Source organism: Eurypyga helias, unplaced genomic scaffold (assembly GCF_000690775.1).
Source record: "Eurypyga helias isolate BGI_N326 unplaced genomic scaffold, ASM69077v1 scaffold1003, whole genome shotgun sequence".
Taxonomy (NCBI): Eukaryota; Metazoa; Chordata; class Aves; order Eurypygiformes; family Eurypygidae; genus Eurypyga; species Eurypyga helias.
This window is the reverse complement of record NW_010240381.1, coordinates 1-16,180: the sequence shown is the minus strand read 5'-3', so window position 1 is coordinate 16,180 and position 16,180 is coordinate 1. Positions and strand designations below refer to the sequence as shown.

The window sequence follows — 16,180 nt, the reverse complement described above, 5'->3', positions numbered from 1 at the left end:
GGCTTCGTGGTATTTTGGGGTAAGATGAAATCCAGTATTTTCAATAAAACAGAACCCTTGCTCTTTTTAATTCAGATTCCAATTTAAAAGGGTTTAAATACAAACCAAGGTATTTAAAAGTCACCACTGGAGACATGGAGGGCAGAACAGGAGTTCTTTTCTCATTCTTACTGAACAGCTTCATCCTGAATAATTAACGTCAATTAGCATCAGTGGAAACTGACTTAATTAGAGGCAGTATTAATATGTAAGTAACATTCAGAGACGACGATCTCCCCATTCCTGTAAGTGGCGGATGGGAGTGAGACACACCCACTTTGAATAAACAATCCCTTCCAATGGCTCTGAAGCCTAATGCCACACAAGTATTTTCAGATACTTCTGCTGAAGTGCAGCAAAAAGTAATACATACAGACACACAATAATAACGAAACTGGCAAAATTCAATATATGAAAGAAAATATATATATATGCAGCTTGCAGCAGCAATTATTTATCTATGAATCTGAGACAGTATTTCCCGTTAACACAATATTATTTGTAATTTCTAACTGTAACAATCTTAGTACAAAGAGACAAAATCTAAAAGCATGGGGTTTTTTTCCCCCGAGTAATTTAATGCGGTTTACCCCTTAGAGAAGTTTGTAACATTGGCCAGCGATCACAGGGGGTTTATTCAACATGAGGCAAGCAGAACACTACCTGTTGGCCAGTGCAAGGGCGTACAACAATCCATCCTCCCGCTTCCCGTCCTCTGCACGACACCCGTGATACACACCGCGTCAACCCCGACGGCATCTCGTTATTAGAAAACCGTATGGTCCTGAAGAGGATGATCAAGTACACAACAACCTGCACAGATGGACTTTAGGAGCACGGTGTAGTCTACATTTGCAACGCTCCTCCGCTAAGCACGTTAAAGACTACTCCTCGCTGCATTTACCCAGTACCTCTGTCACAACATAAAGGCCTGTGTCACCCCTCCAACTGCCTGAGCTCAGCTGTGTGAAAGATTCCAGTTTTTTTTCTGATCCAAACCAAAATTTGAAAAATATCTCCAGATAGGACTAAAAAATATGGACATAAAATATTTCAGAATTAATTTTATAATATTTAAAGGTTTTCAATACACCTTCACAAATACAATTTTTCCTTACACTTCTTATTTAATACTGGGAGAGTATTTAAAATGCAGTTTCATGCAAAGATTAAACAAAAGGAGTTGAGTAGTTAGATGAAAAACATAATAATAAAGAATAACAGATATTTATTTTTTATTAAGGAAAGGTACAGTTAAGCAAAATGCATTCACAAATTAGATAATTAATACTTTTAAATACCACGAAGAATGACATGTAAACAGAAAAAACATGTTAAAAGCCCAAACGCAGGAAATACTTTGAGTATAAAACACACACTGGCTCAGTATTTTTAAGACCATCATGTATGTTATTGTCCTGTGTTAGCTCACACTAAGATGAACAAACTTCTGTAACCACATGAGATAAACAGAAACAGTAAAATGAAAACAAGAGATTGTCATGTCAAGTACTCCTTTCCTTCTTAGGAGTATTATGTTTGCAAAATAGTATCAAGGCTTAACCAGCCTCGATACAAAACCCATCAAACAGCCAGCAAAACCCAAGTCATTCCAGCCAGTTCGGAAAGCAGAATTTTGCAAAGTTGATTGCTTCACAGGTTCTCAGAAATTTCACAGGTATAATCACTGGTTTGACACAAACAGAGGTAGACTACACGTCAGCCTTCATAATTTCCAAGAAAAAAAAAAAGTCCTTGTAACAAGGTAGTGCTTCAGTTGCTCAAGTGCTGCCTATTCCTTGAAGGTCACACTTCTGGTGGAGAAAGAAAGAAAAAAAAATCAAAATAATGCTATCTATTATATTTTCCTAATGGAAATCAGGATAAAAAGTAACAATTAGATTTATCCTCCTCATATTCTCTTCTGTTATTCCTGAATATCAACTATTAGCAACAATTACCTACAACTCTACATTCAGTTCATTGACTCGTTGCTCCACTGCTTAACAAAGTAAATGTGAGACGAGGAGGAAGAGAAAAAATTCTTCAGAAGATTCAATCAGATTCGAGAATAAAACCAGTTGTAATGCTACAGAACAGTAATCGCAGAGTGCTCTCTACTGTGGTAAGGTCCCAGGAAGGAATAAATAAGGGCAAAAGATGGTGATAGCAATACAGAGATCATTTCAGGTCAATAAACCACTGATAGGTTTAAAAGGCAAGATAGTAAAAAATTAAACTGCATTGGAATTCAGTTGTTAAAAACCACTTACTTAGAAAATCTCATTTTCACAAAGTATGTATTTTTAAAGATACATTATAGAGCTGTCATTGTTAAAACTAAGTACGCAACTGGTAGGATAAAAATAGTTCACTACATGGTAGTCTTCACATATAGCAGCTGGACTATTTTTATTGCTCTTGGGACTCACTGTAAAGCAACAAAAACTAAAGACGACTCTCTACTGATGATGCTAATTCTCAGAAATATGTTATCTAGCATTATCAACCAAAATATTGATTTGCAACACGACAGGGCTTGCCTAATGGCTCGCCAGTAAAGCAAAAGCTGTAACTGTTGTTTCAGCCCTGCTATCAGTATCTCATTTGCTACAGTTCCCTTGGTGGTTATTTTTGGTTGGCTTTGTCCAAAAACTGACCTCAGTTCTCGGGAAATTGGTGTTTTTGTTAACAAAATTAAGCTTAAGAACAAGCCATATGTATTTACTGACAAAACTAGTGTTTACAAGCGTATTGGTTTGGAATTCTGTTTCTTGGAGTTCAGCAGTTGGCTAGTTAGACTCAGGAGCCGTTATTGCCTTAGGGAATATGTGTGCTATCACTGTTTCTCTCTCCATGTCCTTCCACTCTTCACTGCAACTTATTACGCGGTATAGGACAGACAGGATATGAAGTCAACAATCAGGCCTGTAACCAACAGACACCTAAAGCAACAATCATCTCTCAGAGCATAAAAATGTCAGCGAAAATGAGCAGGTGAGAGGTTGATTTTGAGGGACTATAGTGACCACAATCTTGGATTTTGCTAGCATTCAAGCACTAATAACGAAAAACGCATTAATTATTTTTATGCGCTTGTTTTGGAGACAGTTTCATCTAATGTGTAGGGTTCAAATGCATTTTGGCTGGACTCTCTCCTATGGATCACCTCTCCTTTGTTGCTGTACTTGACAGATTTTCATGGCGTTTCTCCTGATCATTTGTTGTTGGGAGATAACTATTAACAATAATAAATTGGCAATTATACATTTGGGTATAATGAATGGCCAGAAGAAGCAGAATGGGAATCCATTACATGATAGTCTTGGGAGAACACTTTGCATTTATCGTTTCCAATCAATATTTTATAGCAGGAGAGTCAACAAAATAAATTAACACCACCTAAAGTGTGTAAGAATTCCATATAGTTAAAAAAAGTACTATTTAGAAATGGTTTAAACCTAACTCTGAGACAGAAACAACCTGCCAAAATCAAATCACTTACTTTTCAGCTGCTGCTTGATCCGTCGTCCTTACGGCAGAACGTTCTGGAGAGTGCGAGGGAGACCTTAACGTGGAACTGAGAGGAGGTGAAGCACATAACGAGGACATAGAGAGCCCATGTCGACGCATTTCCTGAATTGCACGCTCTCTACCAACAGATAGCAATTTCGGTTACCTAACCCTGTGGTACAGCAGGTGGTAAAGGAAGAAAACCTCACTTTTCTTTTCCCCTGTATTTTTGCTTGGTGATTTTCACAATACTTTAAAGACCCTTGTTTTCTTGTAACGTCACCCAACTTTCTTCTTGTTTTCATGAGAAGAGATTTCTTTTTTTTAATTAGATGCAATGGGAAACTCACAGAATTTACGAGGAATTCAGAAACTCTGTAACTTTGTTTTGGTTGTGTGGTTGTGGTTTGGTTTTTTTTTTTAAATTAAGCAGTTTTCAAGATGAGACTATTAGATTTTGCATGACAATAGGAGCACAATTTTCCATAAGAGTTCCTCAGTATTGAAAAAGCAACCGTTTTAAAAGTAACAATGAAGAAACGAGGAATCACCTTACTGAAACAAACAGCATCTTACCGTTCAAAGCGTTCGGTCGTCAGTTGCCTTTTTAAAACATCACAGTCAGTCTGTAGCTCTGCAGCTTTACTCCGAAGGATGGGCACCTCTCTAGCATAGCCGCTTCTAAAACAAATCACGAGAACCAACAAAGTTTCCTTTGAACACATCAGCTAGGAGCTTAGACAAATTAGAGCAAGATAAACCAAAAATAGCTACTGAACATGTTTTGTGCAGAGCAGATCAAAGAAGTTAGAAGACTGAAGCAGCAAGAACCAAGTGAAGGCAACAGAATGTTTCTGGAAGAAGCTAAGGTGAGAAAGAAGTGAGAAGCTGGCAAGCCTCTCACTACAGCCGTACTACCATACATCATGTTCTTTTTCACACAACGGTAGGTGGAAACAGGTTTCATAAAAACAGACAAAACAATCAAATCACTCATTTATTGATTTACTATCTTTTGTTGCAGTGCGAGATGGTCTTTATGTGTACACTTAAAGAATAAAAAAGCAGTAACTATCCACAAAAACATAGAAACATAACAGATATGGCTTCAGTAAAAACTGTATCACGTTGGCTGGAATTATCTAGCTAGAAATGAACAAAACTGATTCAAACCTAAGTAAAAGCTGTATTAATGCAAGCTCAGACCAGCAAACCCCAGATTATGAAAGCTTATCAACTACACCCTTGGTGTTTGGGTCCAACTGTTTGAACAGCATGAATCAAAATGAAAAGCTTCTCAGAAAATCATCAGCTTGGACGACTCAGTGCTTGGCTGAGAAACACAATTAGCTGCAATATAAAGCAAGCAAAAAAAAAAATAAAAAACCACCACCAAAACCATGTAGTGGTTTTTGGTAGACAACAAAATAAGTTGTCTAAACGAGAATCTAGACAGCTATGATATTCCATAGAGTCTTCAAAGCCAATATGAGATGGAGTGCGTAAAAGTCACTTCTGGAGAAGCAAAGATGTACTCGTTTATTGCTAAAGCTCTGCACTTGAGTTCTGAAAAACGAGTTCCACTCCTAGCTCAGTCACAGGCTTCATTCCTGTCTGGCACCCGCTGGTCTCTGACTCCAGGAAGAGGCAAACTACCCAAGAGCTCCGATCCAAAAAGAACCGCAGAATACTTTTTCCTGTGTTCCCTATTCATCAGTAAAATTCCTAGAGTGGTATCTTGATCCAGTACGTTGAGAACAGGCGCAGAAGACAAGAGGAGCGGCTTTCGGTGATATCTTACTCTAAGTCCTTCAGAGACAGGCATACGCTTTCAGGATGGAGGTAAGAATTCAGGGCCCAATATTAATTGTAAAATAAAGAAAGAAAGCAAACAGTTTTGTGAGTTCTGGGGTTATTCCATGTCAATGACATTTAAACAAAATTAAGATCATGAAGTAAATCACTCACAAGTTAAGAAATATTTTAATTTGGAACCCGTATACACAGTAATGACTATATAATAAGATTACATGATGATCTGTGTTTTCACAAGACATAGCTCTTTCACAGTAGATACAGATAACTCTTAACAAGCAGTTTAGCTATTCAATATTCCCTGTTTATTTCATATTTAAACACTGTAGAGCCTCAAGATCTCATTTACTGTACTATCACCCAAATCGCACTCCGAGTAACACAACTGCTCCCTCTTCACAGAGCTTGAAATTACAGCACTGGAGAACTTCACAAGCTAAACTTAATTTTGGGAATGCTTCTGAAGTCAGAGGTTGTATCCGTACCCTTTTATAAACAGAGTGGAAGCACAGGCACAATACGGCCAAAACTGTAAATAATCAAAAATATTGACATGTATACCCTTTTATAAACAGAGTGGAAGCGCAGGCACAATAGGGTCAAAACTGTAAATCAAAAATATTGACGTGATTTTTGTCAATTAGAACTGCGATTTTGCCAAATCAAATGAAATTGTATTTCACAAGACAATTGTCACATACTTCAGTCACGCCTGTAAGCATTTAGAGTTCCAGTTCTTTAGAATGCAACTACTACAAACCATATAGTAGAAAACAGAATCACAGAACCTCTTATAAGGCGTATACAACCAGTTCTCACAACTGAGCATTTGCCTAGCAACATGCAGAACCTTTGAGATATACAGAGGAAAACAACGAATTCCCACTATTCCTCCAAGAGAACATTTGTCTTCTTCCTGCAATAGCCCATCTGATTAACAACGCAAGTACTGAAAGTTGCAACAAACAAGAAAGGAACCCTACAACGTGTGCGGAAGAAAGACTGCAAAGAAATTACTATGAAGTTATTTAAAGAGAGTTTTATAATATCTGTACACAAGGAAGTTAAATTAAATTTAAGTGAAAACCTCATTCTTTCCTTTTTATTTGTTGTTTTCTTTTCTTTTGTTTGTTTGTGGTTTCTTTGCTATCTTTCACATTTAATTTCATAGTTAGGACATTCCATTAGTTTACGTTCTCTGCATGCAATTAACTTTTTCCCCCAAGGAAACAAAACTCAGTAATTCTAAAACACGAAGCAATGAGTTTGAAATTGAAAGCGGGGAGATTTAGACTGGATAACAGGAAGAAATTCTTCCCGCAGAGGGTGGTGAGGCACTGGGACAGGTTGCCCAGAGAAGCTGTGGATGCCCCATCCCTGGAAGTGTTCAAGGCCAGGCTGGATGAGGCTTGGAGCAACCTGGTCTAGTGGAAGGTGTCCCTGCCCATGGCAGGGGGGTTGGAACTGGATGGTCTTTAAGGTCCCTTCCAACCCAAACCATCCATTGATTCTGAGTTGCACAGGGGTCATTAATAGTGTTGTCAGTTACAAATCCATTGAGATCACTGCTACTTGAGGTGGACTGTCACCAGCATTAAGTTGTAGCCTTTACATAAATCAACCAAAGGCATTTTACTTCCACATTTGCACCACCAAGTTAGATAGCTTTTAATTATTTAGGTATGCTGTGTTCTATACCTCATAGGGAAGCATTATCTGGCCTTTTACTTTCCATGTTTCCTTTCTCCCTCTCCCTCAGTGTTCACTAAGTGGGTGTATCTGTTTTTCTGAAATTCTGCTTTGACATTTCACCACCATCTCCAATTCATCTGCTCCTCCTTCTTGTTATTTACTGCAGATATCACTATAGTCACTGGCTAATGTATCCCCAGAAGAATTACTGCGTCATGATGACACACATCACGGAAATTTCAAATTCCCTGCTATGTATCATGAAGAAAAATTTTTAAATCCCCTATATCTCTCATTCTTTTCCTCATTCTTCCCACTTCTCATTCTTCTTCTCTGAATTTTATATACACAAAATAACACCCCCCTTAACTTTACCGTCCCAAACAGATTAATCTTTCCTCTGTAAGAGCATTAAAAAGTTATTTCTACTCTAGGCAGATGCACAGCCTGAGAAGTTACAGCTGCTATAATGGAAAGTCCTGGCCACTTTTACTGTAGGTGTCAGGTCCAGTTCCGTTTATATTTCTAAGGAACAATAAATGATACAGGACTTTTTCTTCCCTTAACAGTTACTATTAATAGCAGCAAAACTTTTGCTATTTTAAAGCACTATGACTTCATGACTTATTATTTAAGTAATTCCTACCTTAATCAAAGTAAGGACAACAGGCATCTTCAGTAGGTAAGCAATTCACATTTACCCTGGATTTAATCTACCTGGTGTGTTTTTTTTGGTGAGCAGTACATAAATGTTAAAATTTTACTTTCAGTTTGCTTTCAGATGCTTGATGAATCCACACTATTCTAGAGGAGTTCGGACTGCAGAATACTCTCCAACATATGAACACAAAATACAGTTCAAGACTAAGAAAATTTGTGTTCCCTTCATAATTAAACTCTTCAAAGCCAAATAAAAATATGACATTTTGCTTAAAAAGCAGAGTTGACTTAGATTGTTTCCTGAAGCCAAGAAAATCAGAACCTGCGAGAGAGGTGGTTATATATTTTGACAATCAATACCCTCTGACTCAAAGGTTAAATTTACAAATCATACTGCAGTGCATACATACATTTATAGATGTACTCAACAGCTAAAAAAAATTAGGAATTATCATGGGTTGGCTGGTTATGTAGTGGAAATAATGTCCAGTAATGTTTGCAGCAGGTCAGCTGCTTTGCCACTGGGTGGTTAAAGGCTCAGAAGGAAAGGTACTGAAGATGGGAGAGCTATATCAGGCAACTGAACTTCAGGAAAGGTGTCACTTCCTGTGCCTGACTGACATGAGAAAGAGTCATGAGCAGCAGACAAAATGAAGCAGACTCTCTGGAGTCAGAACAGGGACAAACCCAGAAAGAACCCGAGTGCTTATTCTCAAGACTGAAAACTCAGCAGGGTGTTCCTTCCTTTCAGAGCAGGTTTCCTTTGGAGCTCCTGTTTACACTCCCTGCTCGTGCTAAACTGAAGTCCACCAGAGTGCTGATTAATGAAACCAATATGAAAGATCTGTGAAGAAACTTCAGGTAAACAATGCCATGAAAGGCCAAAAGACTGCTGCAAAAACCTGCTCGGCCATACGGAACATCAAAAATTTGACTTTGTGAACAAATACTGCCACACAGAAAAAGTTTCTCTGTAAACCACATACGTACAGTTGTTAAAACTTACAGTTTGCTCTCGGCGAGTGTTAGCTTGTCTTTCAATAACTGAATTTCGGAATCTTTCTCATGAGATGTTAAATGGTTCTGAAATTCTTTGTCTCTACTAGTAGCCAACAATGTTTCAAGATTCTGAACTGTGAGTCTCTCGCTGGATAACTGCTTTTTCAGCAACTCTACTTCTGAATTTATATCTTCTAATTCACCTAGAACCTAGGGCACAAATTTCATCCATTAACACGTTGGTTTACAAAAACACAGAGTTCTCTTTCATGAAGGTTTGGTATAAAAACCGAAATCATCAGAAATTTCATAAAAATGAATAGGAAACTGAGCTCACACAACAACTTGAAGCCTACAATTATTTAAAACTCTACTTAGTTAAAAAAATACATACATCTGTCAAATGTTTAACCAGACCTGGAGTAGTGAGCACTAGAAATGCTTAGGGAAGTACCCAGAAAACTGGCTTTTAACAGCAAGAGGCTTTTGCATAAGTATGAAAATAGCATTTATTATACTTCATTCTATTCAAGAAGCTAATTGTGAGTTGACCGAATTGACTTTTGCTGAAAAGGTAGGACTGCTTGCTATCCTCATCAGTTCTATGAATACAAACAAATGCGGTGGGGATGAGAACCACCGTTCTCAAGGTCTTGAATATTCCAGTACTTTAAGGTGGGCCTACAAGGAAGCTGGGGGGGACTTTTTACAAGGGCCTGTAGCAACAGGACAAGGGGTAACGGGTTTAAATTGAAAGTGGGGAGGTTTAGATTGGATATCAGGAAGAAGTTCTTCATGGAGAGGGTGATGAGGCACTGGAACAGGTTGCCCAGAGAAGCTGTGGATGCCCCAGCCCTGGAAGTGTCCAAGGCCAGGCTGGATGAGGCTTTGAGCAACCCGGTCTAGTGGAAGGGGTCCCTGCCCATGGCAGGGGGGGTGGAACTAGATGAGCTTTAAGGGCCCTTCCAACCCAAACCGTTCTGTGATTCTATGATTACAGTAACAGAAAGTCTGATCCAGTCACTAAGTAGAAGACACAATCAACTATAAAGAAAAAAGTTCAGAAATTTTGGCCATTTAGAATTGTTTAAACTATTTTGAAATGTTTAATGAACTTCAGCTGAATTAAAAGTTCAATTTAATTGGAAAAAATCCATTAGGGAAAAGTCAGTAATATCTAAATAAGAAATTCACTATTCATTTTTATAAAAAAGTCAAAAATTGGAGTAAATTAAAACCAGCACATAAAACCAAAAAAAATGTAATTTATCTCTGCGGTATAGCAAAAACCACTGCTGCCACATGCTGTAGTGATAATGAATGAATTTTTTGTACAAAACCCACCGATATAGACCTGTATAGAGCAAAAGCCATAATCTACATATAAATGCAAAACTAGTGATGTAAATTAACTTAGCTTGCTCACAGTAATTTATGATTCACAATTTTCTCAAAAAAACCCCAAACATTAAAAGCAAAGGAAGATATTTTATTATAAGAAACTGAATTTGCAGTTTCTGCTTACCTTTTCATAATCCATACTTTTGGATGTCAGCTGTCGAGATAAAAGTTCTTTGTTAGCCTCAAGTTTCACACAGAGTTCTCTCACAGAAGCCAGGTCCGCCAACACAGAAGACTTATCCTGATTTTCACGTTTAATATCCTCTTCCAATTTGGACATATTTTGTGTAATGGAGGAGATCCGAGATTCATATGCTTGATGTGCAATTATATGCTAAACAAAGACAAATATGGATACAGTGTTAATTGTTAACAGTTCTCTCTTGGATAGAAGGGTTTTTAAAATACTTCCTTTTCCCTTCAAAATGAACTTTCTCTATGAAGTTAACTATATATTACATTCCTTTCCTCTCCTCTCCCTAAATGACAGCTAAGAACAAACAATAAGCCATCTCTGCAATTTTTAATCACCATCTTGAAGAATTGTACAAGTACTATACAAGAGTGGAATGAGGCTGGATTCTAGCTTGACAAAAGAATTAAAAGCTTAAAACCCCCCAAATAAAAATCCGTTTTTCACTCAGCTTACAATATTCAAGTCTGTAACGCTTTCTGGCTAATGAAAAGCATGAGACAAAATACAGTCAATCCCCAAGTACTATAATCTAAGATTTCCTTGATGTCCATGAAGTTATTGCTTCTGAAATATAAATCTCAATATTTTCTATGTATTATGGGATCCAGATTTGGACTACTACTACCAGATTTTTACCTTTATTTTGGGAAAGCAGGAAAGGGAGAAGGAAAGCATGTCAAACCAAAATGAGTTATTATTTTAAAAACTCAGTGTCCACATTTGAAAAATTCACATATAGGAATTATTTTCCATTAAAGCATTAAAAATAGTACGTTGTCTTTATTTAAAAACAATTGATTGTATCCTACTTCCCTTGACAGAACTTCACTGCACAAGTTATTACCCCTTGAATCTCTTTTTCCAGACGTTCCACTCTCTCCCGAAGATGTCTCCGATCTGTATCTACAGAAAGGAGTTCAAGTCGTATTGAGCTGCTTTCTCCTTCAGCTTGATGAGCCTTCATTTCCCAGTCTTCAGCTTGAGCATGGACCATTCGGAACTTCTCTAACAATTCCTGGTTTTCTTTTTCCTAGATGAAATAGTAAAATGCTCTGCAATGATCAACAGTTGCTTGATCTTATTTTATGTCTACTTGCCACAATATCCTTTTTTTTGTCCCCCCAGAAGCAAGTAGATTTTTCTCCATTTTCTTTATCTCAGTATGTGGCAAATATTAAAGGGCATCATCCCTTTTGCAACTCCAAATAGTAAATACAGTGATGGCAATCATTTTCATTAAATGGAAATATTTACATTTAGCAGTTGTTAATGAGTTTCAAGGCTCCAAGGGGAGGCCTTATTTTGGATCTCTCTGCATTGCCAAGAGTCACATTACTGAGATGTAGTGAACCTAGTGCTGCTCTTCCCAAGAAATTCCAGCAGGGGTCCACTTTCAGCTCTTTCACTCACTGCACTTTTACAAATATTTGTATTACAGCAGTACCTGAAAGACTGATAACTTATTTGGGCATATACACCTAAGCAGTCTATCATAACAGTACAAAACTGCAAGCTTACAAATTATGCAGTCAAAGAATGAATGTTGCTTGTGAATTTTTATTTGGCCCAATGGCAAGTGCATGTTATAAGACAGTGTTTAATTTTTCTTCTTTGTTTAGCTCCATTCCCTTCTTCCCCTGTTCATGTACTGCACAGCAGGATAAACGTTGCTAGTATGAATCAGATTTATCTAATGGGGAAGGCTACTGGTTTTGAAATTCCTCCTGTGTTTCCTGCAGAACTTGGAAGGTGCAGACAGAATGAGGTGGGGCATTAGGAAACAGAAGTTCATGATTAAGCAAGTGAACACTGTGCAGTAAAGTAAATCCTTGTCTCCACAGGCAACATCTAGATGTAATACTAGACAAACCCCTGAAACCAACCTTGTATAATCAGTCACTGACTGTATATTCTACAGCTTCTTGGTACCTGACTTGAGTAAACGGATTCTCATTTGCCAAAGATGCGGTCACATCTGGAGCTGAAGTGCTTTGGACATACAATGTACTATGAAATTCTTAGAAAACCTAAGCTTCAAGTGTTTTAAATAGAGTTCTAAGTTAACATACTACTGATTTTAATTTTTTTCCTTTATGCTTCAGTTTCTACTTGTACAAAGTGGTTGATTTTACATGCATTCATCTAGACATACAAGTCAAAGTCAGCTCAAAACTGAATTTAAGTTTTAATTCACACATATCACACTTCTGAATCCAAGCATCAGGATAAAATGCATTTAAATAGAGCACTGTATCAAGGTATAACCCCAGCCACCAACTAAGCACCACACAGCCACTCACTCACCTCACTCTTCCCCCAGTGGGGTGGGGAAGAGAATCAGGGTAGAGGGCAAGAAACCTCATGGTTTGAGATAAGAACAGTTTAATAATTGAAAATAAATGAAATAAAATAATGATAGCAATAGTACCAAAGATATCAATAATATTAACAGTACCACTAATAATATGTAATGAAAATAATACCACTACTACTACTAATATGTAATGAAAATAATGGAAAACAAATGATACAACACCTCACCACCTGCAAACAGATATGCTCTAAACCAAACGGATTTACTGAAAACAGTAATGACTGCCTACAAATTATATCTTTACCTTTGAAGCCATCAAGGTCTCAAATCTGGAAACTTCACTTATATAGTTATGAACTCTGGTTTTCATTTCTTCTTTTTCACATATTGCATCTTCCAGCTCAGTACTAATAGCCTAAAGAGATTACAAAAAGGCAAAGCAGTGTGTTAGAGTAAATTAATCACTGTATATTACTGTAGCAGACTAAATCAAAGCAATTACATATGCCCTAGATATTATCCTATTCCACATCTAAGTAATGTAGTCAAAGCCCTTTGGGATTTGTAGGGTTCAGAAATATCCCCTATTACTTTAGATACAACAAAGAGTTTTCCAGGCAACAATAATCACAGAAAACAATGAGTAACAGTTCATAAAATCTGCAGCTTCACTGATGACACACCCTACTGATCTTTGGAACATACAGATATGGCAGCTGGGATTCTTCTACCGTTAAGATCCTTGAGCAAGGGAAATCTTGTGTCACTAGAAAGTCAACTGTGTAACATCTATTGTAACGCAGAACTGCAAGATAAAATAACTAAATGCATTATTGAGACCATATTTAGATATCAAAAACACACCATGCAATTTGAGATGCTGGAACTGCTAACTGCCCTCTCAGGTCAGCTCTCACCTTTCTCCAAGTCCTCTAGCCCAGAAAGCCAAAAAGGCAAGTATCATCATCTATCCCCATTATCGAATTTTGGGGAAACAGAGAATATTGCCTTATTTCTTTCCCACACTGAGAAAGCTTTAGTCATCACATTATGATAATATTTAATATTTCATCTTATTAGATTCTTGTGAATGACGTCTCTAATTTCAACAATACAACCAGATATCTACGTATTGCACCATAGGTTTTACAAGAACTATTCAGGGTACCACATCACCCACTCACATCATCTTCCTATATTGTACTTTGTAGTTTCAGACTCTGTCAGGTTGACTGAGGGAAATTGAAATAAATGGTTTAACTGACAAGACCCTGATATTTTTAATGTTACCATTTTTTTACAGGGAATTCAAACAAACATTTGTATCTCAGCATCAAAAGTGTAAATGGCATCTGAGTCAGCAGTAACCAGGTGGTGCCTAAGACCACTCATCATTCCTCAAACTAAGTGAAGGATTAACAAGACTGAATGCACTTCGGGATCTCCAGGCCATGAATCCCAGACCCAGAGAATTCCAAATAAGAAGAGGTGCTACACCTGGGTTGGGGCAACCCTGGTAACAATAGAGGCTGGGGGATGAAGGGATAGAGAGCAGCCCTGAGAAGGACTGGGGGGTACCGGTGGATGAAGAGCTGGGCACGAGCCGGCCGTGTGTGCTGGCAGCCCAGAAAGCCAACCGTATCCTGGGCTGTATCCAGAGCAGAATGGCCAGCAGGCTGAAGGAGGTGATTCTCCCTCTGCACTCTGTACTCAGTACTGCATCCAGCTCTGGAGTCCACAGTACAGAAAGACATGGACTTGTTGGAACGAGTCCAAACGAAGACACAAAAATGATCAGGGGGATGGAACACCTCTCCTATGAAGACAGGCTGAATTGGAGTTGTTCAGCCTGGAGAAAAGAAGGCTCCAGGGAGACCTTATAGCAGCTTTGCAGTACCCCCTTTAAGAAAGCTTATAAGAAAGATAGGGACAAGATCTTGTCCTGTTGTGACAGGACAAGGGGTAATGGTTTTAAACTAAAAGAGGGTAGATCTATGCTAGACAAGAAAGAAATTTTTTACAATGTGGGTGGTGAAACACTGGAACAGGTTGTCCAGAGAGGTTGTAGATGTTCCATCCTTGGAAACATTCGAGCTCAGGATGGAGCTGATCTAGTCCAAGATGTCCCTGCTCATTGCAGCTGTCTTGAACTAGATGACCTTTAAAGGTCTCTTCCAACCCAACTACCATATGATTCTAAGAGATGGAGCAACAATGATTAGAAAGAGTGCAAACGGCTGTATACTATATAAGCCCCTTATGCTACTGAAAGGCCAAACCTTACACACCAGTAGTTGGTTTAGCTTGCGGACCCCTGGAGAACGTCTCAAGATGAAGACGGCACAAGAATAATAATGATGATAATCAAAAGAGTTTAGTTTACTGAATCTCTCAATTATTTGTCTTGCAAAATTTTACTTTAACCTACACTGTCAACGTGAGATAGCTCACCTTTCAATAAAATATTCAACACCCAACAGAGACCGGTAATTCCTCAAGGCATTAAAGATTTTACTTCAACTTTGATCCTGTAACTGAAATAAGTTTAAGCCACACCTTTATAGCATGCACTTCATATTTAGCCACTAGAAGCCGAGAGGGATCGTATACTTCCCAGCTGGAAAATCGATCATGAATACAACACAAACCAACTCTGAGTCCGCTGGGCAATCATAACCCACTTCCCACCTGCTTTTTGGCCTATACATACTGGCTGGCTTTCTGTTAGCAAGGAGGTACCTTATGACTCTTAGCTACTAGAGAGCTAAGGAAATATGAAATCATATAAAAATAATACAAATAGAAATATGTAACATAAAACTCTGCAAGCAGTCAAATAAAGTACCTGAAAGAATCTCCATAAAACCCGCAAAGCCCACACAGAGAGAAAAGCTGTTACATGCAGCTGAACTCTAAGATACCACCTCACCATGACACCTACCTTACCAATGCAAAGACAATCCAATAAGAACATTTTCCAGGGAAATAGATGGCACCTTAGAATTCACCATCTAAAGCCCCAACACAACTTTGACACAACGGAAAGGGAACCCCTCCTATTCCCATCGACTGTGCATCCTTATCCATTCCTGAAATCAGGAAACAAATTCAGACTATTCAGGACTATCATACCTTAAAAATAAGTTTTCTTCAATCTGGCTCATAGCTTTTTAACTCTCATATTTTCTCCCACACACATTAACCCTTCCCTATTCATCAGTGAAAGCAAAGTTCCTGCGGAGCAACACACATGAACATAAACTAACCTTACCATAACTGGAAATAAAAAACCTGCCAATACCTCTTTACAGCTACCAGTACCAAGGCTCACAGAACACAAACATGAACATCTACATTCCAAAACATTCTAGTCTCAAAACGTGGCATACCTCACTCAATACATCTAATGCTTCATGGAAAATGGATAGATGAAACTTATGAATAACTGTGCACCAGAACGAATTCAGATGTGCTAGCAGTCTGCTCCCTCTCTCTCACCTGACTAATAACGTGACATCTGCTTTTGTTGAGGTCGAGGGAGGTGATTCTGC

The 16,180-nt window shown here is 38.1% G+C and overlaps 1 protein-coding gene across 1 annotated transcript; it reads right to left on the bottom strand.

Annotated features, from left to right (window-relative positions):
• Nucleotides 1–1,831: 1,831 nt before the first annotated feature.
• On the bottom strand, nt 1,832–13,044 carry LOC104505078 (centrosomal protein of 135 kDa-like; the record flags this gene model as incomplete). Its single annotated transcript, XM_010148419.1, has 7 exons — nt 1,832–1,853; nt 3,545–3,691; nt 4,129–4,233; nt 8,726–8,928; nt 10,244–10,453; nt 11,160–11,345; nt 12,934–13,044. Coding segments are annotated over 7 exons (984 nt in total), but the record flags the coding sequence as incomplete, so codon positions are not given.
• Nucleotides 13,045–16,180: the final 3,136 nt, after the last annotated feature.